Source organism: Lithobates pipiens, unplaced genomic scaffold (genome assembly GCF_037356315.1).
Source record: "Lithobates pipiens isolate NorthernLeopardFrog02 unplaced genomic scaffold, aLitPip1_a1.2 Scaffold_18, whole genome shotgun sequence".
In the NCBI taxonomy this organism is placed as follows: domain Eukaryota; kingdom Metazoa; phylum Chordata; class Amphibia; order Anura; family Ranidae; genus Lithobates; species Lithobates pipiens.
This window is the reverse complement of record NW_027507758.1, coordinates 459,937,940-459,965,553: the sequence shown is the minus strand read 5'-3', so window position 1 is coordinate 459,965,553 and position 27,614 is coordinate 459,937,940. Positions and strand designations below refer to the sequence as shown.

General features: G+C 43.9%; 1 protein-coding gene across 1 annotated transcript in view; it reads left to right on the top strand.

The window, feature by feature from the left end:
* Positions 1-27,614, top strand: part of LOC143988585 (ceruloplasmin-like) — a 209,706-nt gene extending 182,092 nt beyond the window's left edge. The window contains exons 17-19 of the mRNA XM_077488263.1: positions 2,649-2,788; positions 22,221-22,377; positions 27,186-27,614. Coding sequence (XP_077344389.1) covers positions 2,649-2,788; positions 22,221-22,377; positions 27,186-27,190 — 302 coding nt within the window. The 3' untranslated portion in view covers positions 27,191-27,614. The remainder of the gene's footprint in view (positions 1-2,648; positions 2,789-22,220; positions 22,378-27,185) is intronic.

Genomic DNA, 27,614 nt, shown 5'->3' with positions numbered 1-27,614 from the left:
AAGCTACATCTTGCTCCAGGCTTCAGAACGCCTGTTCATTCTTTTGGCAGAAAGGACAGAGAAACGTGTCTCATCTAGGGTGATTGGGGCATGGATTGTCATGGATGTTATGTTTCTTTAAATGCAACTCTATGGTGCATCACTGTTTTACTCACTTCTTGTGTGGTGTTTCCTGTTCCTGCTGGTTATTATTCAATGAACATGGCTTCTGTACAGTAATGGCTTGTCCTGTCTTTACTTGCATCACATCAAACACAGATTGCCTAGGTCATCCAACAGGCTCACAGAGCCAAGGGCTTGGCTCCTTTGGAGGTAGTGTCTGCTCCCCCGACCAGGTGTGGGTCTACATTTTGGGCAGCTTTGCATCACGTAGCTCCCCAAGTAATTTGCAGGGTGGCTTCCTGGTCGTCTATGAACACGTTTGTGTCCCATTACTGTGTTGAATCAGTCGCCCTATAGTACTGCCGGTTGACATTGTTAAACTTTCTTTGCTCAACATTTTGCCCACCCGGGTATGTACGGGTGGACAAAAGTTATTTCCCACAAATACATTCCTATGAAATACTTACTGTAATTTTTCTTTCCTGATACCAGGGCAGCAGGAGTTCCCTCCCAAATGTCTGGAGAAGGCTAGTTATGGTACACGGCCACTGGCTTGAAGCAAAGATTTATGGGAGTGGGGTCCTTTAGGGGAGGAGTGGAGGCGGGGTTAACTCACACACATGCTGCTATGGAGTCTATCAGGAAAGGAAAATTAACTATTTGATAGAAAACTTTCAGTTTTTACACAGTTGACCTGCTGACCTGCACATTTCAACAGAAGAAAGGGTTACCTGAGATATAACATATAGTTCAATGCATTGATCAACTGGTCAATACCTGCAGTTGTCAGATCCATGCTTAGTGATTTGTCTAAGAATGGTCAGAGCTTTGTTAAGGTGACAGACAGTGGGGGGGGACGTTCTCTTCCATTAACATTGGGAAGTCAGGGTATGCTGCAGATGGAGCTGTATGTGGACATCTTTTCACAGCGCTGCGGATGGTACAGACACAGATTTTTTAAGACTTAGGAATATCATGCACACTAAGACTGTGGCTGACAGGAAACAGCTGGCATGCGTGTGTTCTGCACACGGATGCAGGGCATTCCTTGGATACGTGTTGTAAGAGTGACACTTCAGTGTTCATTCTGGAGAAGTCCCCTCTCATGGGACATAATGCATAAAGGGGGAGAGCCTAGTGGACATCACCATGCTTAACCATTCAGCATACCGAGTTGAATGTATTATTCTATTGGCGGCATTATTCTAGATTTCAGGAGACTGTTTTTTTATTTTTGTATATGGTATCATATACAATCCGTTTGTGAGTATATTGTATGCATCTTTTATGTAATAAAGATCTGTTCAAACAGAGAATGTTAGATTTCCATTCATTGTTTTGAGATTTCTTTGCTACATTTCAATGATTTATGGCGTATAGAATACTGTGGATGGATTGTGTTTTCATGCCTGTTTAGACCTCTTATTATTTGGAGGTCATATCAAAAGTTAGCAAACCAACATGCACGTTTTTGCATTGAGGTGTCTTGAAGGTGGAATGTTTGTTAAAGTGGAAACATCACTATAACACTATATGCACAGTGCACTTAGGATATCATTTGGAGGACTACATTTTTTATTAATAGAGCACGTTGAACTTTGGATATTTTGTAGCATTATTTATTTTTCCATTACTTATGATGTGCTGTCACAAGGGGCGAATTCTCCAGGTGACGTTACCGGACAGCCACGCCCCATGGCTATTAGAAATGGTAGACAAGGGAGCTGACACAATGGAGGGAGCCAGTGTCAGAGGAAGACCATTTTTTTTTCTTTTTTCTAGCAGTTTAGCGGCGGCGGAGGAAGAAGACATTACCAGAGGAAGAAGACAGTGGAAGGAGAAGAAACCACCAGAGGGAGAAAACTGGAGGAAGAAGACATCAGTGGCAGTACCGGAGAAAGAAGGCACATTAGAGCTTTGGCGGGGGACATTCTTAATTTTTAATAAAGGACTTGTCAAAAACGGTCTCTTGTTTTTTTGTAACACTACACAGTTTTTTTTGGGGGGTAAATGGGTATGGGTACCCCATGCTCATTCCAATGGGGGGAGGGGCCGGCTCTGCAACACAAAACGCAACACTTATGTTTCTGGTGCGACTCTATTGAAGTCTATTACACGTAAAATGCTGGAAAAATTGTCCCGACCCTTTCCAAAAATGCATAGATCTTAAATGGACTGTAGTGTGCTCCTGCAAAATGCACAGGTGTCAACGTAGTGGAAAAGAAGACCATGTTTCTCCTATAAAAAAGATACACATATCACTCTGGTATCACAAATACTGGCAAAGTTAAATGCTACACAACCACTTGTCCTGAGTTTGTTACAAGTACATACAGTAGTAATTTTAAAACTTAACAGGATTCTGACTAATTAGAACAGATCACTGACAGTGGCATAGTCATTTCCAGCAGGAAAACACACTTTAGGAATGGCTGACTATAGGTGAAACTGTGCTAAATAGCTGTACTTAGTTTCACAAAACAGTTGTGCCAACACTTTGTTAATCAAATAGCTGTGCAATAATGTAATCAAATGCTTTCTTACAGGTATCAACGGAAGAATGTATGCCAATGCTGTTGAACTGACCATGAAGGTGGGGGATCATGTAGTCTGGCACATCATGGGTATGGGGAATGAAGTGGATATACATACAACACATTGGCATGGCCACAGCCTGATATATACGGTAACCACATTTACTATCATTTGGAGAATACTACTTTTTATTATTTAACTCCGTCTTAAAAATGTTCTTAGTGACCACAGACTAATGCAAGCTAATAATGGCGACCATGCTTTATTTGACTTGAAAAATGTGACATACACAAGCATCTAACATCAGATTTGATGTATAAAGAATTGTGAGATGTAATGTTAAGCTCTAGTTTCAATATCACAAGCTCAAATAATACAGTAAAGAGCATAATTTTATTATCAGGAGACAAGATTATAGGCACTGCCAACACTGTAATCTAATATTCTTGTTTTCCAGTTTAGGTATGAAGATTTAAATATTTAAAGAAAACATACTTCACATGAGTTAGAGCTTGCACACCTATTTGTGGCCTTTGGGCTGCCTTCAATTGGAGCGAAAGTCCATCAAGTCCAAGATTTAGGAGTAAGAGTTCTGGGAAGGGTCGAAACTCACCCAAAGCTTTTGATTGGGCAAGGTGACCCAAAGGTTTAAAAGTACAAACCTGTGAGCACCTTGCTTAAACACAGATTTCAGTTGCCAAAGTGGCGCTGATGTAGGATTGTCAATAAAGGATTTAGGATGAAATTATGTAAGTGTTTATAAAAACTCATGCTGCAGTAGAGGCCCAAGGCACAATATAAATGAATATCCCTCTGGGCAACATTGCTGGGGAAGACAGAGAACAGCACCATGCAGCCAAGGTCAGCCTTTCCCCTTCCAGAGGAAGGAGTGTGTTGGGGATAGATAGTTTCATCTTACATAGGCAGCATAAAGGGGAGATGAGGGTTTGGAGTTCTACTATCACATTCTAGCTGCCAGCAAAGCTGATCCAAGATCTCTAATGCCCCGTACACACGAGCGGACTTTTCGACATCCAAACTCCGACGGACTGAGTCCGGCGGACTATCCGCTCGTGTGTGGGCTGCAACGGACTTTAGCTTCGCAAAAGTCTGACGGACTTTAGAAATGAAGCATGCTTCAAATTTTCCCGACGGAACTCCGCCGGACCCGGTCCCCTTCGAAAAATTCGCTCGTGTGTGTGCTACTCCGACGGACTAAAACCGACGCTAGGGCAGCTATTGGCTACTGTCTATGAACTTCCTACGTCGAATCCAGTCGTACGTCATCACGTTCGACTCCGTCGGAGTTTGGTGTGATGGTGTGTGGTCAAGTCCGTTCGGTCGAAAAGTCCGCCAGAACTCCGGCGGAACTCCGCTAGAACTCCGTCGGAAGTCTGTCAGACTTAATCCCTCTCGTGTGTACGGGGCATAAGAGATCTAAGTAACTGGAACAGCAGTAAATTTAGGATGTTATTTTCTGTTCTGCATTTTAGTGGACAACAAAACACAGAAAGGCCGCCTTGGGGCTTTAAATGAGGTGAATATGGTTAGCCAATAACAAGAGTAAATACAGTTTAAGATTTATTAAAAAAACTTCACATACCTAACAGCATAAGTGAATGCCAAGATGCTAAGATGGTACATACAGTAAAAAAAAAATCAGTATACACAAGCATCTATTATAACTCTACTCGTTTTGCGAGGCAAGGCTCACTTCTTCAGGTTCAGGGGTGGATGTGTGTGTGAGAGATCTAAAGTAAAAATAAAAAATATGGTAATTATTTATGATAAATTATGGCAGAGAGGGTTAGAGGGGTCTAGCATGAGAAACCCCATACTCACCAATCGGCTAGGTCAGGTTGCCATAATGGTCATTGTGAAACCTTTAGGGAGACACACTTCCACCCATGCCATGTCTGCCTTCCAGTTGCCCCCTGTAGGGGTCAGTTTTGATCCCACCCACTCAACTGCCGAGCTGGACGTCTGTTGCTGCTGTCGTTTGGGAATCCAGCACTTGGCAACCTGACCTAGCCGATTAGTGAGTATGAGGTGCTAGACCCCTCTAACCCCCTCTGCCATAATTATCATCATTGTGCATATACCCATTTGTTTTATGTTCTATTTTTACTTTAGATACATCACACACGCATCCACCCCTGAAGAAGCTAGCCTTGTCTCATGAAACATGCAGGGTTATTGTAGATGCTTGTGTATACTGCATTTTATATATAATTGTATGTGCAATGACAATTTTTATACTCTATGTACCATATTATCAGCATGGCATTCATTCATGCTGTTATGTATGAAATGTTTAAAATAAATCTTGAGTCTGTATTTACTCTTGTTATATTCATCGGCTAACTGTATTCACCTCATTTAAAGTCCCAGGGTGACCTTTCTGTGTTTTGTTGTACATTATTGGGATGGAGGTGTCTTACGGGTGACACCAGACCAATTGTTTCTTTTCTGCATTTTAGTGGAAGCCAAAAAAAATTATACACCACAGGAACCATTAGTGATTTTACAGATATCCCATTATGTTGGCTATACTGTGCCACACCCCTTACAAAAAAAATACAAATTTGCATCAAAAGAAATGATTATTTGAAGATAGATAACTTTTGTAAAGTTTTTATGGATTATTTGATAAAGATATTTTTTTTTACTTAAATAAAATTATCTGAATTTTAATGGTCATTTGAGTTTTGCCTCAAAAATCCACCTACAAATTTATTTTTGATACAGTTTTGTCATGTAAGGGGTAAGGCACGGTACAGTCAATATAGTGTGATTTCTATTAAATAATTTGGGTGAGGTCTTTAAAAATAATTGGATGGACATATGGTTTTACAGAGAAGGAAATCATTCCAGTTTTCCATGGGGTCCTAGGGTGCTAGGTGCTAGGGATGTGCAAATTTTAGGGCTGGCTGGAAAAAAACAGGGTTTCTAAAACAGCTTACCTGTAAATTTCTTTTCTTTGATGTACATCAGGGGACACAGAGCCATAGTTCTTACTATGTGGGTTATAGGGCCACTGATAGGGAGTGCCAGTTTCCATCACCTAAGGCAAGACTCCCACTACTGGGAGTCCTCAGTTTTCTAGCCAAGCAATACATGTGTATACCAAGAAGGGAGGGACCTCTGTGTCCCCTGATGTACATCAAAGAAAAGTATTTTACAGGTAAGCTGTTTTAAAAATCCTGTTTTTTTTAATACATCAGGGAACACAGAGCCATAGTAGTTACTATGTGGGATGCCCCATAGCAATAGCAACTGAAGGGAGGGAGACAAAACAAAAAAGTAGGGCAAAAAGGAGGCCAGAGGACTCATACTGCAGCCTGTATACACTGTGCTCAAAGGCAATATCCTCATGACCTTTAACATCGATTTGATAAAATCTGGTAAATGTATGAACTGAAGACCAAGTTGCAGCCTTACAGATCTGAGCCATAGAGGCCTGATGATGCACCGCCCAAGAGGCACTAATCGCCCTGGTCGAGTGTGCTTTACCATGAAAAGGAGGAATTTTCTTCTTTAAGCCTTAAGCTTGAACAATCACTTGACAAATCCATTTGTAAATAGTAGATTTTGATGCTGCCTGTCCCCTTTTTGGACCTTCTGGCAGTACAAACCAAACATCTGTTTTGCGAACCTGAATGGTCACCTTTAAATGGACTCTGACTACATCAAGGGAACGTAGTGCCTTATCTTCCCTAGATTGAGGCTCTGGGAAGAAAGAAGGAAGAATAATATCTTGGTTTAAATGAAAACCTGTTACCACTTTTGGTAGAAATTCAGGATGAGGATGCAAAAGCACCTTATCCTTATGCATGATCAAATATGGCTCTTTACAAGACAGAGCCTCTAGTTCCGATATTCTCCTAGCAGAAGAAATGGCAACCAAAAAGATTATCTTTCTTGTCAAAAGAACCAAGGGAATTTCCCGTAAAGGCTCAAACAGCTGATTCAGCAAAGCCGATAAGACCAAATTTAAATCTCAAGGATTTAGAGGTGCCTTGATAGGAGGAATAATCCATGTTACCCCCTCAATAATCTACGCACCAAGATTGGGAAGCAAGAGGCCATTGAAAAAATGCTGACAAGGCTGGGATCTGGCCCTTGATAGAAGTCAAGGCTAGCTTTATTTCCGATCCCATTTGCAGGAATCAGGGATCCTGCCTATGACATACTTCCTGGGGTGCCAACCCCTGGATCAATACCAAGAAACATATGCCTTCCAGACTCTATAGTAAATGATTCTGGAAGCCAGCTTCCTGGCATTAATCAAAGTAGACACTACTGAAGGAGATAACCCATGATCCTTTACAATGTGGGTTTCAATAGCCAAACCGTTAAATTTAGCATCCGTAAGGTAGGATGGAATACCAGACCTTGTGCGAGAAGGTCTGGCCATAATGGCAGAGTCCTACCGCCATCTTTATGAACTTGGCAAACCAAGATCTTCTGGGCCACGCTGGGGCCACCAGAATCACCTCCTTTCCTTCCTGCTTGATTCTGCAGAGAAGACGCAGATGTAGCAGAACTGGAGGAAACGCATAGATCAGTAAAAACTGATCCCATGGGAAGACTAATGTGTCTGTTCCACATGCTAGTGGATCCCTCGTTCTCGACACAAAGTTGTCAACTTCGTTGTTGAATTTGGACGCAAACAGGTCCACGTCCGGAATACCCCATTTCTGACATATCGCTAGGAAGATGTCGGGGTGAAGGGACCATTCCTCCGAAAATAATTGTTTGCGACTCAAGTAGTCTGCCTGCCAATTTTCTATTCCTGGAATGAAAATTGCAGATAGGCAAGGAATGTTGTGTTCTGCCCAAGATAGAATATGATTTGCCTCTTTTTTGTGGTTCCCCGACTTCTCATGCCCCCCTGGCGATTGATGTGAGCCACAGCCGTGGCATTATCAGATTGAATCCTGACAGGACAATCCCGTAGTCTGACCGTCCAAGATTCTAGGGCCAGACGTACTGCCCGAATCTCCAAAATGTTGATAGGCAAGGTCCTCTCTAACTTGGACCATCTCCCCTGGACAGAATCTTCTTCCAGGACTGCCCTTTTGGAGGTTGCTGGATATCAACCACCAATTTAGGCTCTGATGTACGTTGGGTTATAAGTGTATTGGAAAATCCAAAGCCTGAATTTTTTTGTTTCAGACCAACAGGATGGTGTTTTATAGCAGTCTTGAGTGAAACTGCGCGTAAGGGACAGCCTTGAAGGAGGCCACCATTTTCCCACACAATCTCATACACAGCCAAATGGATGGATTTTTCTTTGTTTTGATAAGTTGAATTAGCCCTATAATGGAACTAATTCTTGTCTGGGATAAGAATACCTTCTTCTGTATGGTATCTATGACCAGCCCCAAGTACTGTAATCTCCTTGATGGTTTTAAGGAGGATTTTTCTATGTTGAGTATCCAATCCAAAGATTCCAGGTAATTTACAGATGTGATCAGACTCTGGTTTAGACCTGAGACTGAATGATCTATTAAAAGTAGATAGTCTAAATAGGCTAGGACCGTTATGCCTTGAGCCCTTAATCTGGCTAAAGGAGGTGCCAGAATTTGAGAACACCCATGGTGCTGTTCTTAGACCGAATGGCAGGCCACAAACTGAAAATGATGATTTTCTATTTCGAAGCGCAGAAATTTCTGGTGAGCGGGAAATATTGTCACGTGAAGATATTTATTGCTAAGGAGAAAAAACAACAATATAGGCGCAACAGTTGTATCAATCTCCTCAATCGGCGCAATGGTGCATAAAAATTCTGGATAGAAAAACACAAATATACAAAATAATAAAAACAATGGTTCAGGTTGCCCTGTAGCAGCCGCTTACTCTAATACACAATATTCTCTCTATGACAAATAGGGATGAGCTTCGTGTTCAAGTCCAACATACGTTCGACTCGAACATCGGCTGTTCGCACGTTCGGCGAATACCGAACGTTATGGGCCATTCGCGCCAAATTCGTGTGGCACTCACGGCCCACAATGCACTGCGCCATCGCAGTGCATTGCTGGCTCATGATTGGCCAAGCATGCACTGTGACCACGCATGCTTGGCCAATCACAGTGCCGGCAGCGAGGAGAGCCATGATTGGCCACAAGCAGGATGCCTGTGGCCAATCATAGCTCAGGCTGTGTAGTACACGCCCCACACTATATAAGGCCGCCAGCACAGCGGCCTTGTGTAGTGTGCTGGCATCTGTAGGAGTTAGTGGGTGTTCTCTGTGTACCTTCAACACAGTATACACCATTTGTTATCGGCCGATTTAGCATTCTTGCTCTTCTGTAGTGGGTGTTGTCTGCGTGCCCTGACCGCAGTATACACCATTATATCCACCTATATAGCTAGCTATATTGCTCTTTTGTAATAGAGCTTGCAGTCAGTTGTAGGAGATTGTGCCTGTTGTCTGCGTGCCCTGACCACAGTATACACCGTTATATCCACCTATATAGCTAGCTATATTGCTCTTTTGTAATAGAGTTTGCAGTCAGTTGTAGGAGATTGTGCCTGTTGTCTGCGTGCCCTGACCGCAGTATACACTGTTATATCCACCTACAGTATATAACTAGCTATATCGCTCTTCTGTAATAGAGCTTGCAGTCAGTTGTAGGAGATTGTGCGTGTTGTCTGCGTGCCCTGACCGCACTATACACCGTTATATCCACCTGTATAGCTAGCTGTATTGCTCTTTTGTAATATAGCTTGCAGTCAGTTGTAGGAGATTGTGCCTGTTGTCTGCGTCCCCTGACCGCAGTATACACCGTTATATCCACCTATATAGCTAGCTATATTGCTCTTTTGTAATAGAGCTTGCAGTCAGTTGTAGGAGATTGTGCGTGTTGTCTGCGTGCCCTGACCGCACTATACACCATTATATCCTCCTATATAGCTAGCTATATTGCTCTTCTGTAATAGAGCTTGCAGTCAGTTGTAGGAGATTGTGCGTGTTGTCTGCGTGCCCTGACCGCACTATACAACATTATATCCACCTATATAGCTCTTCTCTAATTGAGCCATCTGCCATTTGCAGGAGTTAATGGGTGTTGTGTGCCTCCAGCACAATATACACTACCCAATTGCTGGTTTTCCCATCTCCCTTCAGGCCATTACCATCTCTGTAAGGCCAAGAAGGAGAGGCAGACAGGCGCGAGCCGATAAAAGTGGGCAAGCAGGCTCTGTGTCTGGAGACAACAGTGCTGGTTGTGGACGTGGTGCATCGTCATCATCAGCACGTGGTCATGGGACACGCTTGTCCTTCTTTTCGGCAGCTGGACGTGTTGAGCCGCATCATGCCGAAGACTTAGTAGAGTGGATGACCAAGCCCTCTTCATCCTCCTCATCCTCTCTCACCCAGGCTCAGGGTACTAGCAAAGCAGCTGCCAACGCATCGTCTTCCCTCGTCTCAATGTCATCATCAGTGACTCCTTCCCTAGACCCACCACGTCCTCCTGAGGAGTCCCCTGAACTCTTTGAGCACAGTGTTGGGTACATGCTCCAGGAGGATGTCCAGTGTTTGGTAGGCTCTGATGATGATACTCAGCTAGAGGAAGGCATTAGCGTGAGCGCAGAGAGAGGGGATGCTCAAGAAGGACAGCAATCTGGCAGTCATGTTCCACAAGCTGCAGCATACTGCCAGGTTTGCTCCAGCGATGAAGAGGGAGGGGATGATGAGGGCACTGACTCCACGTGAGTGCCTGGTAGGAGAGAGGAGGAGGAGGCACATGTCCAACGAGGCAGGATGCCCTCCGGGGGCCAGCTTAGGGGCAGCACACCGACTGAATCACACCGCAGAGCTCCACCTGTGCAGGGCGCTGCCTCTGCGCGTTATTCTAAAAGTTCTTTGGTGTGGGCCTTTTTTGAGACGAGTGCATCAGATCGCACCGCTACTATTTGCAACATATGTCTCAAGCGTATCTCGCGTGGCCAAAACATCAGCCGCTTGGGCACTACATGCTTGACCAGACATATGTAGAATTAGGTGTGTCACAGCCAAGTGCTTCCGGGCACTCTGCCAGCAGTACACCCACGTCCGATTATAGCAGGCAAATTTCCTTGCCCCAGCTGCTGGACCGGCGAAAAAAGTTCACTCCCAGCCATCCACATGCCCAGCAGTTGAATGCTAGCTTGGCTAAATTGCTAGCACTTCAACTGCTGCCTTTTCAGTTGGTAGACTCTGCCCCCTTCCGTGAGTTTGTACAATGTGTGGCTCCTCAGTGGCAGGTCCCCAAACGCCACTTTTTCTCACGGAAGGCGATTCCGGCTCTCTACCGGCATGTGGAAGGCAATGTCCTTGCCTCGCTGGACAGGGCGGTCAGCGGTAAGGTGCATATAACCGCTGACTCATGGTCCAGCAGGCATGGACAGGGATGTTACCTGTCTTTCACGGCCCATTGGGTCACTCTTCTGGCAGCTGGGAAGGATGCAGAACAAGGTGCAGTAGTGTTGGAGGTTGTTCCGCCACCATGCCTCCAAAATTCTACTACTGGTTGTGACACACCTCTCTCCTCCACCCCCTCCTCTTCTTCTTCCTCCATGGCCTCTTCCAGTGCTCTGTCCTCAGAACCAGCGGTGCTCCGTAGGCGTTCCAGGGGCTACGCAAGTACGCAGGCAAAACAATGCAATGCCGTGCTTGCGCTGGTTTGTTTGGGGGACAGGAGCCACAGTGGGCAGATATTTTGTCAGCTCTGCAGGGGCAGGCCGAGAGGTGGTTGACGCCATGCCAGCTTAAGCCAGAAATGGTGGTTTGCGACAATGGCACCAACCTCATCTCCGCCCTCCGACAGGGACAACTGACCCATGTGCCCTGTGTGGCTCACGTCCTTAACCTGGTGGTGCAGCGGTTCTTGGGCAGGTACCTGGGCTTACAGGATGTCCTGAAGCAGGCCAGGAAAGTCTGTGTGCATTTCCGCTGATCATTTAATGCCTGTGCTCAGCTGGCTGAGCTCCAAAAGGAGTTGAACCTGCCCAGGAACCGCCTTATATGTGACATGCCCACCAGGTGGAACTCAACGTTGGCCATGCTGCAGTGGCTGCACACGCAGCAGAGGGCCATCAATGAGTACCTGTGCGACTATGGCACCAGGACAGGGTCAGGGGAGCTTGGTTTTTTTCTCAACACGCAAGTGGGGCATGATCAGGGATGCATGCACTGTCCTGTCACCATTTGAAGAGGCCACAAGGATGGTGAGCAGTGACAGTGCATGCATCAATGACACTGTACCTCTTGTCCACCTGTTGGAGTATACGCTGCGTGGAATAATGGACAGGGCACTTGAGGCAGAACAGAGGCAGGAAGAGGAGGACTTCCTTGCCTCTCAAGGCCCCCTTTATCCAGACAGTGTTCCTGCTGTCCCACCCATCACACAGGAAGAGGAGGAGGAGGAGGAGGAGGAGGAGGAGGAGGAGGAGGAAGATGATTGTGTCAGCATGGAGGTGGAGGCTGGCACTCAGCATCAGCAGCAGTCTTGTAGGGATGATTTAGTCCCAAGAAACCAGTGGACTTGTATGTGGCTGGGAGGAGGTAGCTGCGGATCATGTTGTCCTTAGTGACCCAGAGGACTCCGGACCGAATGCCTCAGCTAACCTACGCTGCATGGCCTCCCTAATCCTGCAAAGCCTGCGGAAGGATCCTCGTATTCTTCGGATCAAGGAGAGGGACCATTACTGGCTGGCCACTCTCCTTGATCCACAGTACAAGGGTAAGGTTGCCGACCTTATCTTGCCATCAAAGCAGAGGATAAGACATCTCCGGGAGGCCTTGCAGAAAGGTCTGTGCAACGTGTTCCCAGAGACTGGGATGTTACAAACTCCTGGTCCTAGACAACGTGTTGCTGAGGCATCGGTCAGAAGGAGCGGTGGAGAAGGTGGCCGTCTGACCGATGCGTTCCGACAATTTTTTAGTCCGCAGCCCCAAGGTATGATCGGTTCCAGCAACCATCGCCAGCGTCTTATTTACATGGTGCAGGAATACCTAGGGGCAAGGTCAGACTTGGACACCTTTCCCACCGAAAATCCTCTGGCTTACTGGGTCTTGAGGATGGATCACTGGCCAGAGCTTGCACAGTATGCAATTGAGCTACTGGCCTGTCCTGCATCCAGCGTTCTTTCTAAACGTACCTTCAGTGCTGCTGGTGGCTTTGTTACCGATCACAGGGTGCACCTGTCCACCGACTCAGTTGATCGACTGACCTTCATCAAGATGAATCAGTCTTGGATCACCCACAGCTACCAAGCACCTGAAGCTGATGTAACGGAATAATTTTTTTTTTTTAAATATCACATCCTTCCAGACTGCCTATGCTGAGTGACTGTCCTGTTATGTTGATTGTCTATCCTCTTCCTCCTCCACTGATATGTTGGAAGAACATTTTTGGTTCTGGGTGATGCCACCTGCCCAATTTTTCTGCCCCTGTTTAACAGGGGCGTTTAATTACAATTTTTGATGCAATGCTTTGCAGCAGGGCTCATTCCTGCACCACAACTAGAGTATATGGGAGAGGTTGCAGTGTCGTGGCACCAGCACCAGTGCCAGCAGCCCAATTTTTCTGCCCCTGTTTAACAGGGGCATGTAATTACAATTCTTGATATAATATTTCACAGCAGGGCCCATTCCTGTGCCCACCAAGAGTAACTGTGAGGACTTATAGTGTTGTGGCACCAGCACCACAACCAAAGGCCCAATTTTTCTACCACTGTTCAACAATGGCATGTAATTACAATTCTTGATTTAATCGTTCACAGCAGGGCGCTCCAGCGGCCACCAACAGTCACTTTGAGGGCTTACAATGTTGTGGCAACACCCACACCTTGTTCCGCCATTTCTGCAGAGCATATAGGGCAGGCCCCTACTTTCAAATATCCAACTTACAAACGTCTCCTACTTGCAAACCGAAGGAGACATTTGATGAAAAAAGACGGACGGCAAAACAAATTATACAGGGGTGATAACCCTTCCCTATGTTTTCCAAAAAGCTTAAAAATAGATTTTTTGACTGGAGCTACACTTTAAAAATGTACCAGTTCAAAATTACAAACAGATTCTACTTAACACAACAAACCTACACAGTCCCTGTCTTGTTTGCACCGCCTGTATACTGCTGTTCTGAGTATATAGGACCTGGGGGGCCCACATGTTTCCTTTTGTAATATGGGTACGGGGTTCCCCTTAATATCCGTACAAGACCCAAAGGGGCTGGTAATGGGCAGGGGGTTGCTACCCATGCCATTTTTCTCAATTATTTTCATTCATATTGTCGAATCAGATATTATATTAAAAACACAAGCAGTTTTAAATGACTTTTTTTCTGTTAAATGTCATTTTGTGCAGGGACTGTTCTAAACACGGGAAACACGTGGCACTTCACAGGCATACTATAGACACCCCCCAGGCACGATATTTAAAGGAATATTTCACTTTTTTTTCACTTTAATCGTCATTAAAAACTGCCATTAAAATTAGCACTTTTTATTTCGAACGTTCGAGTCCCATAGACTTCAATGGGGTTCCAAAGTTCGTATGAATTTGCGGGGGGGGGGGGGGGGGGTGTTCAGCTCATCCCTAATGAAAAATAAATAAATAAATAAATAAAATAAAAGTACTGATATAAAACTCATCCAATAGCTTTTATTATTAGCGGCGCTCCTGTCAAATTAAAATGACCGGACTAAAAAATATTTTTCAAATTATAAAACAACCAAAATAATCATCCCTTAATAGCGATATCAGATGGTGTTTTAAGAGAGAAAGGAGAGTCCAGACACAGATGGTGATATCAATATTTGTCTGTCGAATGTGCACCCTTCCACCAGATTGCTCCACCCGTGGGTCACACACCCCTCTGGGGTTCAAACTCACCACAATTCCAGATTACATGAGCCTTGATTAATCCCGCCAGAGCTCTACTCCTTTATGCCTCTTTCTCATCAGTGCATGGCCCCCCCACCCCAAAGCCCCTTGTCCCCATGTTGATGAGGACAAGGGCCTCTTCCCGATAACCCTGGCCGTTGGTTGTCGGGGGCTGCGGGCGGGGGGGTTATCGGAATCCGGGAGCCCCCTTTAATAAGGGGGCCCCCAGATACCGGCCCTCACCCTATGTGAATGAGTATGGGGTACAATGTACCCCTACCCATTCACCTGTGAAAAAAATGTAAAAAAATAAAAAAACACAACACACAAGGGTTAAAATAGTTTATTGTACTGGCCGGGGGTCTTCTTCCGTCTTCGGGGGTCTTCTCAGCAGAGGACGCTGGGACTGTGACATCATAATGGGCGGGGGCATCATCCGGTGATGTCCCTATATAAGTCGCCGCACGCCGCGTGTCCTGTCATAGTGACCGGAGACAGCGACGAGGCAACATCAGAAGAGAAGAAAAGAACAGAAGATGGCGACAGCGACAGCGGCAGCGGCGACAGAAGACCAGGCCACCGCTTGTAAAAGAGCTAGAAGAAGGCGCGGTGGCCCAGTAAGAAGAACCGAAGAGGGGGACAAGACCCCCCAAAGTCAGAAGAAGAGGGCGGTGGCGAAAAAGAAAGTCGGGCTCCTCCTCTAGTAAAAGGTCTACCAGAAGATAGCGGAGGAGCCCGGTGAGAAGACCCCCGGAGCTGTGCAATAAACTATTTTAACCCTTGTGTGTTTTTTTTTTTTTACATTTTTTTTCACAGGTGAATGGGTAGGGGTACATTGTACTCCATACTCATTCACATAGGGTGGAGGGCCGGTATCCGGGGGCCCCCTTATTAAAGGGGGCTCCCGGATTCCAATGAGCCCCTCGCCCGCAGACCCCGACAGCCAACGGCCAGGGTTGTCGGGAAGAGGCCCTTGTCCTCATCAACATGGGGACAAGGCACTTTGGCCTTTTTCGCTCGCTCGTCCCCACACCCTTTGCTGGCCGGCCAGGTAGCGTGCTCGGATAAGGGTCTGATATGGACCTGGGGGAGGACCCCCCACGCCGCCACGTTTTTTCGGCGTAGGGATTCCCCTTTAAGTTCATACCAGGTGACGGGGCCAGCGACGCTTCCTTCGCTGGTCCTGGCTACCTGGAGCCGCACTCAAAATGAGTGGACTTTTCTCCGGGTGGGAAAAGTCTGTTCATTTCAAAAGTACGGCGGACTGGCACCTACACAGCCGTACTGTCCGCCGAAATGCGAGTCCGGCGGACAGATTGATGTGCAAAACTCCAATCTTAGTCCGCGGACTTTTGGGTAAAAAAAAGTCCGCCGGAGCCTACACACGGGCGGATTGTCCGGCGGACTTGAGTCCGCCGGACTTTTCCACCGGATTGTTTGATCGCGTGTACACGGCATAAGGGAACCTCTGATATCACCAACTGGGATAATAGATGATCCAGAGCTAGAAAGAGAGATTTGTCTTTCTCTGGATCCCTGGGAACATTTGATCTTAGGAAATGAAGAGACGGAAATTCTCGGAACTCTAGTTTGTAACCTAGAGAAACTGAAGAAGCCACCCATCTGTCTAGACATTGTTCCTGCCAGATATTTTAAAATTGCAGGAGCCTTCCCCCCACCCGAGCGAGTGGAGGCGCCCCTTCATAAGGAGGCTTTAGCATTCTGCTTTGTGGGCTTTCTGCCCCAAGATCTCTTTTGACCCTGGTGCTGCCCTTGGGGTCTTCCCCTTGAACCTGATGGTTGAGGCCATCAAGACTGCCTAGAGGCTGATGCCCCTGACACAGGTGAGGAAGCATGTTTAAAGGAGAAACGTTTGAACTTCTTCTTTACTGGTAAAAGAGAGCTTTTCCCATTAGAGATCCTTTGGATGTATTTATCCAGATCGTCTCCAAATAGCCGTTCACCATGAAAGGGGAAACTGGCCAAGAGTTTTTTACATGGTGCTTCGGCTGACCAATTTTTCAGCCACAGAACTCTGCAAGAATGCACTAGTCAAAGCATAAGCCGTGAGGCTTGAATGATAGAATCTTTCATAGCATCTACTGTGAAACATAGTGCGTCTAATATACCAGCCCATTACTGGGCCTGCTGATCAGGCAGAATCTTAAGTATCTCCACAAACTGTTCCTTAATGGACTGAGATACACCAATTGCTGCAAGAACCAGCTGCGGTACTGAGCTTTCTAAAGACATATTGCTTTTGAAAAGAAGTTCCAACTTTTTATCTGTTGGATCCTTTAATGTTAGCGCATTATCCACCGGACACGTGAGACTCTTGTTCACTGAGGCAATTGCTGGAACCCCCTATTTCTTATAGAAGTCCTCTTCCATAGGATAAAGTGTGGAGAATTTCTTAGGATGATAATATTGTTTATCCAGATGTTCCAATTCAGAATACATTAGCTTTTTTAGCCATGAATGAATAGGAAAAGCATCCCCAGATGGGGGAGGTTTTAATGATCCCAAACCAGAGGTGGGTTCCTCAAGGGCCTGCGCTGCAGGCAGCAAAAAGGTTGAATGAATCAATTTAGTAAGATAGTGCACAAGCAACCTGTCTTGTGATGCTACTCCCTCAATATTAGGATCCTATATTATTATCTTCCAAATCTCATGGAAGATCTTCCTGATCCCCTGCACCTCAATAAGAGGGTACTGTCACTGGATGGGGGATCTGCTACGTTTAGACCCACTATGGAGAGATATCATAGCATCCATCTTCTTTTCCAAATTACAAATGGTAAAAGAGAAAACCTCCTGTGTGATATATACAGGGACTGAAGTGTCTAGTGCAGCTGCAACAACAGTGTCAATCTGACAGGCTGCATCACTCTCAGAGGAGGATGACATTGGCATATAGGTCCCCCAAAGGGGTTAACTTCCAAATTGGGGGCGTAGGAGAACCCCCTTTCTTACCGGAGGATCAGCAGTTGTGGCCAGAGGAGAGGAGGAAATGAAGGCTTCTGACAGTGCTGTTTCCAGCATCAGGCGGTGAGTGCTCAAAATACAATTAAAATTAGAAAATATGTGGCGCCACCAACACTACTCTACTACTACAACCAATCAATAATAATAAAATATATATAAATATATATGTAAATAGAGCACTAAGTGAGAAAACATAGGCATGACAACATTAAAACTTAAAAGGAGAAATTCATAAGAAAATCTCCACTTACCTTTCCATGGTGCAGGGTTATCTGAGATAAACCCAATCTTCACCCTTCACGGTGGGCTCCGAAACCTTCAGGAACAGGGGAACCTAGAGGTTACCCACAATCCTGGACCTGCATCAGCACCCTGCCAGTAAAAACGTTATGGCCTTACTACCAAAAAGTACAGGATCCCAGGGTCCAGCTCTCTAAAAAGAGAAGCATTCGCAAGCAAAACCTTGTTTCTTTGGGCACGAGGCCCGGGTACATAGTTACATAGTAGGTGAAGTTGAAAAAAGACACAAGTCCAACCTATGTGTGTGATTATATGTCAGTATTACATTGTATATCCCTGTATGTTGTGGTCGTTCAAGTGCTTATCTAATAGTTTCTTGAACTATCAATGCCCCTCGCTGAGACCACCGCCTGTGGAAGGGAATTCCACATCCTCGCTGCTCTTACAGTAAAGAACCCTCTACGTAGTTTAAGGTTAAACCTATTTTCTTCTCATTTTAATGAGTGGCCACAAGTCTTGTTAAACTCCCTTTTGCAAAAAAGTTTTATCCCTATTGTGGGGTCACCAGTATGGTATTTGTATATTGAAATCATATCCCCTCTCAAGCGTCTCTTCTCCAGAGAGAACAAGTTCAGTGCTCGCAAACCTTTCCTCATAACTAATATCCTCCAGACCCTTTATTAGCTTTGTTGCCCTTCTTTGTACTCGCTCCATTTCCAGTACATCCTTCCTGAGGACTGGTGCCCAGACCTGGACAGCATATTCCAGGTGTGGCCAGACCAGAGTCTTGTAGAGGGGGCTAATTATCATTTTATCTCTGGAGTTGATCCCCTTTTTAATGCATATTTTTATTCAGTTTGCTTTGTTAGCATCAGCTTGGCATTGCATGCCATTGCAGAGCCTATCATCTACTAGGACCCCCAGGTCCTTTTCCATCCTAGATTCCCCCAGAGGTTCTCCCCCCAGTGTATCGATTGCATTCCTATTTTTGCCACCCAAATGCATTATTTTACATTTTTCTACATTGAACCTCATTTGCCATGTAGTTGCCCACCCCATTAAATTTGTTCAGATCTTTTTGCAAGGTTTACACATCCTGCAGAGAAGTTATTGCCCTTCTTAGCTTAGTATCACCCGCAAATACACAGAGATTGAACTGTTTATCCCATCCTCCAGGTTGTTTATGAACAAATTAAATAGGATTGGTCCCAGCACAGAACCCTGGGGGACCCCACTACCCACCCCTGACCATTCAGAGTAATCCCCATTTATCACCACCCTCTGAACTTGCCCTTGTAGCCAGTTTTCAATCCATGTACTCGCCTAATGGTCCATGCCAAGGAACCTTATTTTGTACAGTAAACGTTTATGGCGAACTGTATCAAATGCTTTTGCAAAATCCAGATACACCACGTCTACGGGCCTTCCTATCTAGCTGGCAACTCACCTCCTCATAGAAGGTTAGTAGATTGGTTTGGCAAGAATGATTCTTCATGAATCCATGCTGATTACTGCTAATGCTAATGATGTTCTCATTACTAAAATCTTGTGTATAGTCCCCTATCATCCCCTCTAAGAGTTTACATACTATTGATGTTAGGCTAACTGGTCTGTAATTCCCAGGGATGTATTTTGGCCCCTTTTTAAATATTGGTGCTACATTGGCTTTTCTCCAATCAGCTGGTACCATTCAAGTCAGTAGACTGTCAGGGAACTCAGTCAAGTAATTGCCAGACCATTGTTGCTAATTTTTCTTAAGTACCCTCGGGTGCATGCCATCTGGTCCCGGTGATTTATTAATGTTAAGTTTCCCAAGTCTAATTTTAATTCTGTCCTCTGCGGTTTTGGCTGAGGAGAAGAATAAATTCAATACCTTCGCCATCTCCTCATCCTTTGTAACCAGATGTCCTTCCGTATTTTTTATTGTGCCAATATGGTCTGTCCTCCCTTTTTTACTATTTACATACTTAAATTATTTCTTGGGATTTTTTTGCTCTCCTCCGCTAGGTGTCTCATGTTCTATCTTAGCCTTAGTCCTTATTGCTCCCTTTATAAAGTCTGAATGATGATGATGATCCCTTAACCTAGTATTTTTTGAAGGCTTTCTCCTTTGCATTTATATGCATTTTTACATTGGAGTTAAGCCAGCCAGGACTTTTTTTTCCCTCTTTTAAATGTATTACCCAATGGGATGCATTTGTTAATGTCCTTATTTAATATGCTCTTAAAGCAAACCCATCTCTCCTCCGTGTTCTTTGTTCCTAAGATTTTATCCCAATTTATGCCTTCTAGTAAGGTTTGTAGTTTAGGGAAGTTGGCTCTTTTGAAATTCGGTGTCTTTGTATTCCCCTTATGTTTCCTATTTGTGTGATTTATACAGAAGCCAATTGACCTGTGTTTGCCGTTTCCTAAATTGCCCCATATTTCCACATCCGTGATCAGGTCTGTATTGTTGGTAATCAGTAGATCCAGTAACGCTTTATTTCTAGTTGGTGTGTCTACCATCTGACCCATAAAATTGTCCTGCAAGACATTTAGGAACTGGCGAGCCCTAACTGAATGCGCGGTTCCCTCTGCCCAGTCTATGTCTGGATAATTAAAATCCCCCATTCTAATAACACTTCCCATCCTTGCTGCTAATCCAAATTGTGATAGCAGATCAGTCTACCCTTAGCATACTCCCAGTATTGTTTTCCCCTTAGCTTCAACCCTTTGGAGCTCTACCCATAAGGATTCTACCTCCTCCCTAGCACCCTTAGTGATGTTATCTCTCACTTGTACATTATTCTTGATATATAAGCATACCCCTCGCCCTTTTTTACCCTCTCTATCCTTGCGATAAAGTGTATACCCTTGAATGTTTGCCAGCCAATCATGAGAGCTGTTCAACCAGGTCTCGGATATTCCCACAAAATCCAAATCCTCCTCGTACAACAGTATCTCTAGTTCACCCATCTTGTCCACCAGGCTCCTGCCCTTTGGTGAACATGCCATGTAGTGTAGACCGGTCGCATATTATCCTCTTATTGGGTGTCCCGAGATTGCAACTAGGACTTGCTACTATACTTACCTTGGGTTTATGTGCTTTGGGCAACCTACCACTAATGCCCCCAATACTACCCTCTGGAATATGTTCCGCGCTGACTATCTCTACCTCTGCACCCCCCCAATCACCTAGTTTAAAAACCATTCCTTAGGCCCATGAAAGGACACTCTGAATGGATCCGGTCAGCATGGTTAGCCCCAGCAAGTATTGCTTCCAGTAGAGCTCAGCACAGCACATCAACTTGTGACCAAAAGGCATGAAAAAGATCACGCATATTTTATATATAGTGCTGTTTCAACAGCTCTAACTTGGCAATTTGACAGTTCATATCTTCAGCCATGTAACTTGGTTGATTAACAGGTGAACCAGACTTCATGACACAGTGGGATTATATAATTAGCACAGAATCGTTTCAAAGCTTCCATCTTGTTCTTGGACAATTAACCTGTACAGTACCTTAAAACAGTCCATTGTGATTGAATTGGGGTGACTGACATCATCTTGGCTGAAAATACTAGTGTACAGTATATTCAGAAACTTAATAAAGCTACTCTCACACTGGGGTGTTTTTCATGCGCTTTTGGGCTAAAAAGAGAGTCTCAAAAACGTCTCCCCTGCAGCCCCAGTGTGAGAGCCTGAGTGCTTTCACACTGGGATGGTGCGCTTGCAGGATGTTAGAAACAATTCCGCAAGCAGCATCTTTCGGGCGGCGTGGGAGAGGTGTATACACCGCTCCTCCACTGCCCCTGGAATCAATGGGCACCTCTGCCAAAGCACCTGCAAAATGCTACGGCAGTTGCAATTAACCCTTTATTCGTCTTCTAGTGGGGGCTAAAAGCATCCCGCTAGCATCCGAAAAGCACCGCTAAAATTACCCAGCCCCCCCCCCGCCGTGTGAAAGTAGACTAAAATAAGCTGCTTGGATTAGCAGCAAAACATCTTCAACATTACAGGACAAGGTCCAGTTTAATGTAAACAATGGCTATTAGGCAAGTATTTTGTGGTTAGCCTGGTGTTCTACTTCAAACTACAGCCATTATTATACAGGATTTATATAGCGCCAACAGTTTGTGCAGCGCTTTACAACATGGGAGCAGAGAGTGCAGTTAAAATACAATACAGGAGGGATCAGAGGGCCTGCTCCTTAGAGCTTACAATCTACAAATTAAATGCATCACCTAGTATAGGAAAACAGCTAAGCTTCTTTTCTGCGATTTCAATAAATCAGCTTCACTATCTCTGAGGAAATTTCTGTAACGTTAGCAGGGATATGTCTCTCATGTTATATAAACAATATGATGTGTTTTCATATCTATAAACAACCTCCAATTGTCACTAAATATATATTTTTTTATGTTACAGAATGTCAGTCAAGGCTTTAGTGCAAAACATGCAAACTATTCATTAAATTTTTACTTATTTTGTTTAATTTAGAGGGGTCGGCAACTCCAGGCAGATGTATTTGATTTTCTTCCTGGCACTTTTCAAACTGCTTCAATGATTGCTAGAAGCCCAGGAACATGGCTTTTGCACTGCCACGTGGATGACCATCTATATGGTGGAATGGTGACTGTGTACACTGTGCTGGAGAGTAAGTAGAATATACCCAGAAAAGTCAGGCTATAAAATGCTTTATTTATTTATTTTTCTTCTTTCTTTAATCACACAAGAAAAACAAGAATTTAGACCTGTACAACTCAAAATGGATCATGTAGGTCATTACGTAAATCATACATTGTTAATTATAAGGTTAACCAGTAGTGATCAACTTACTTAATATAGAAGGTCTTAAAGTATAACTAAAGCAAAACTTTTTTTCGTTTTGGATAGAGTCGAGAAGAGTTAGAACAACTGTCACTTTTTATTGCTGTCTATGCTCTCCTTAAGGAGATTCACCTTCTCTATTTGTCCTGTTTTACTTTCATTTTTAATGATAATGGTAAAGAAAATCCCAAATTTGGGCTTTTCCCAGAAAAGTAAGAGGGAATATCTTCCAATGGGGACAAGAATTCTGGTGACTAGGGGGTCCCCAAGGAATTCCTTAATTTTCAGACACTTCCGGTTTGGCTATGGGATAGGAAGTGAGGGGAAATATCTGCAATGTAACAGATATGGTGAAGAAAATCTGACATCTACATCAGTAGCCCAGTCATATGTCTGCCCCGGGACATTGAAGCTCACTGACCACCTCTGGAGCTGAGGTATGTCATGGCCTGCCAAGCCTTAGCTGCGGCCTGCACACGCTCGATGGCAGGACTGTGGCGACTACAAGGATAACTTATCAGCCTGTCACCCAGCCGGCAGTTTATAGAAGATCCCAGGATCTTTCATCTTGCGGAAAAAACATCAAACCTGCATCAAAAAAAAAAAAAAATGGACCAAAGGGCCCACAGGGTTCCCAGGTCATTCTCCACTAGGCAAAATAAAACTGAGTTCTGCCTGGGAGCAGGGAGGGTTGCTAGCACAGTGTCCACCCCCAGGGCGGGACTAAAGTTCTGTGTATTGTGTTACAATTTTTGCCTAGTTCTAATGGCAGGCTAACAAACCCATTTAGTTACAGAGAGGAGCTGTGTCTGTCGGTGAATATAAAAAGTTTTGCCTATAGTCCTAATTTAAGTGCCACCCTTGACTTTAAAAAAGCACTGCTGAGAATACTGAGTATACGTAATGTTACAATACACGGTCACATACTACCTCAGCATGCTTCAGAAGACAGCTATATGGTAGTACTACTGGGACAATTGGAAACTGGGAAAATGCTCTATTAGGGTACTTGCACATAGTGCTGGTGTGTGAACATCAGATTACTGACAGAAAATTTCTGTGTAAAAATGCGAGGATGGGCTGTATAATAAATGTGCATTTTCCCATGTATGTACACGTGTAAACTTTTTTTGGGGTTGTGCATAAATTAATCCAAAACAACAAAATCATATGCAGCACTTTACAATTATATACATCAACTAAATTCTTATAAAGTGCAAACAACGTGAATGTAAAAAAAAAAAAAAATGGCATCCAGTGTATCAGTTGCACACTTAAAAACTAGATTATACAAGACCAATAAAAAAAAAGAAAAAGGATTTTTAATAAAGAAATGTTGGCTTACTGAAAAGTATGTCCATGTACAGTAAAGTATGCACTCAATACTTGGTCGAGGCTCTATTTGCATGAATTACTGCATTGATGTGGCGTGGCATGGAGGGGATCAGCCTGTGGCACTGCTGAGGTGTTATGGAAGTCCGGGTGGCTTTGATAGCAGCCTTCAGCTCTCGTCTGCATTGTTGGGTCTGGTGTCTCATCTTTCTCTTGATCATACCCCACAGATTGTCTATGGCATTTAGGTCAGGCGAATTTGCGGGCCAATCAAGCAAAGAGATAACATTAGCATTAAACCAGATATTGGTACTTTTGCCAGTGTGGGCAGGTGCCTAGTCCTGCTGGAACATGAAATCAGCATTTCCATAAAGCTGGTCAACAGAGGGAAGTATGAAGTGCTCTAGAATTTACTGGTAGAAGGCTGAGCTGGCTTTGGACTTGATAAAAACACAGTGGACCAACAGCAGCAGATGACTAGCTCCCCAAATCATCACTGACTGTGGAAGCTTGACACTGGACCTCATACAATGTGGATTCTGTGCCTCTCCACTCTTCCCCCACACTCTGGGACCTGTATTTTCAAATGAAATGCAAAATTTACTTTCATCCGGAAAGAGGACTTCGGACCACTGAGCATTAATTTGCTTGGATACAGCACTCTGAACAGCCAGCTGCTTTAGCAATGACCTTTTGTGACTTACCCTCCTTGTGGAGGGTGTCAATGACTTTTCTGGACAACTGTCAAGTCAGCAGTCTTTGCCCCATGTTTGTGTAACCCCACTGGTTCTCAACCTCAGCTCTCAAGTACCTCCAACAGGCCATGTTTTGGGAACTTCCCTTAGATAAAATAGCTTTTATCAATATCATGTCATTGGTATTGATTTAAAGCAGCTGTGCAAAGTAAAGGAAAACCTGAAAACATGGCCAGTTGGGAGATCTTGAGGACTAAGGTTGAGAACCACTGGTGTAACCTACTAAACCAGGCAGGGAGACCATTTAAAGGTTCAGGAAAGTTACAGGTTTACAGGTGTTTTGAGTTAATTAGCTAATTAGAGTGTTACACCACGAGTTTACAATACTACGTTTTTCACAATATTCAAATTTTCTGGAGATACAAAAATGTTGGGTTTTCACTAGCCATAGTTATCAAAATTAAAATAAAGAATTGCTTGAAATGCATCTCTCTGTGTGTAATGAATCTATATAATATACAAGTTTCACTTTTTGAATTGAATTACTATGAAGTAAATAAACCATTTCATGATATTCTCATTTTTTGTGATGCACCTGTATAAGAACAGCATTACGGGCTCAAATTAATGATTGCTCAATCCTGTGGATTCCCTATTCACAGGAATGTGCTCTCTCCTCCACACATATTCTATGAAGATATAAAGGAATAAAGGGGATTAAATTGTGTAATGCCATAAAAACAGATCTCTTAATTAAATAGAAAACTACTTGAAGTTGACAATATCAATGATATCAAATATAACTGCCTTCTGGTGTTACTGTTAGGCTAGAACACGTGCACACCTTCCAGAGCATGAAGCAAGCTACTCTGTTTCAGCATCTCATCCAAACAGTCCAGGTAGACAGCTCACTTCCTGTTGCTAAGCCACACCCCAACATGTTTCATCATAGGAGACTTTGTCAAGGGGATTCCTTTACATCATCGGGGATTAGGTGTGGAGGAAAGAGCACATTTCCGATTTATATTTCCAAACAACTGCTGGTTAGGAGGGTCATCAGTAAAGAAATTACTCTGCGCCCCCCAATGAATGAGAGAAGAAATGACTTGCCACAGTATAAAGAAAAAAAAGGGTAAGAATGTGTAAAATAAATACCATCAAAACATTTAACCAGCAGAAACCTGTTTAATAAATTTTCTTTCGCTGGCTTGATTTTTGGCTTGTAAAGTGGAAGCTCAGATTGTGGGTAATGCAATTTGCAAGTGTTCTGCAATACTGCTGATTATTATTTTTTTGCAAAATCCCAAGTCAATTTGTGAGCATTGCCTCGCAAGACGAGCAGGATTTAAGCCGGTGGTGTGTGCATTTCCGTATTTGACTAGAGGTCCAAGCGAGCTGGTGGCTCGCAGCACTTCATGGAGAACTCAGCGACGCTCGGAAACACTCCGTTCACGAGTGTCTCCAAGGGTCACCGGCGCCCCCACACCTCTGGCCACATGCGGTACTACATACACCAGCACCCCCAGCCACATATAGTACTGCATAGACCAGCAGTGGCTGTGGAACGGATTAACGGATTTTCCATTATTTCCTACGGGGAAACTCGCTTTGATATAGGAGTGCTTTGGATTACAAGCATGCTTCTGGAACAAATTATGCTCGTAATCCAAGGTATTACTGTAGTGCTTATACTGTGGCACATTGTAGTAATTCTGGCAGTAGGAATATTTGACCCACACAGTGAGGGGAGATGTCCATGCCTTTAATTTCAGGTCAAAAGCTGATCAAGCATAAGAACAAATACAGAGAAAACACCAACTACTGGCTTCTCAAGCCCAGAGGTTACATAAAAAATACAGAAGAGTTGCATGCAGCTCCAAGGCTGTAGACCAGGGTAGTTGGTCTTTTTTTCAGCCTTTGTTTGACTTTTTAGAGTCATAAGAAGCATAAAAAAACCATACCCTTTTTTTTGTTTGATGTTTCCTAATGTATAACCGTAAAATATACTGAAATTATAAAAGAACAGTAAAATACACAAAATATTAAAACACACAATCTACTGTGTACAGTTTCTATATTTCTCCTCTTCTGTTCATTTACTTTCCATTTTGTTAAAGTGGTTGCAAAGGCACAAGGTTTTTTTTACCTTCATGCAATCTATACATGAAAGTAACGAAAAAAAAAAAAAAAAATGTGTTCAGTAGCTCCCCAATACTTACCTGAGCCCCATCTCAATTCAACAACGTGCACAAAAGCAGCAGCTCTCTCAGGTCTCTTCCTCCACATTGGTTGAGACAGCAACAGGAGCCATTGGCTCCCACACCAGCACAGCAGAAGACCTAAGAATAGGAGGATTGGGGCTACTCTGTGCAAAACCACTGCACAGAGCAGGTATGACATTTCTTATTTTTTAGAAAAAAATATATTTACATCAATTAAAGTAGTAACACTTCTATTTATAAAAAGTATTCCTAATTTACAGCATTTTTTCCACACCTGCCTAAAACGTTTTCACAGTAGTGTATATACCAACTGTGACTGAGCAATTATAGTTACACTCGTTTACAGGAATTCTGTATAGTATTAATATGTTTTTTATTTTTTACAGAGTGATGGAAATTGAAATTCAATATCATCCTGGAACAAAGGACCGAGAGACGATTTTATTGGTCAATCACGCTTTTAAATCATTATTATAGGATTATACTGACGATTTGAGCTAGAAGCTTGCAACTAATTGATGAATTAATCCACAAAGACGTTAGGTTTATAGCTGCCAAGTTCTTGTTGATAAATATCTAAAACCCCTCCGCAATAATACAGCACTCAGACTCTATCCAATTCTGTTGAAAGTTTTTTCTTGGGCGCACCCAGAAAGGACTAGGGAACTGCTATTAAGCATATTCTGATGACCAAATAGACTGATCATCTTCATAGTGCCCTGTTTGTGATCAAAAGCTGCTAAGTGGTTCACTCATACTTGCCAATGTTGTTGTGAATTACTTTTAATAACAACAGATTTTTGGTTGACTTCTAC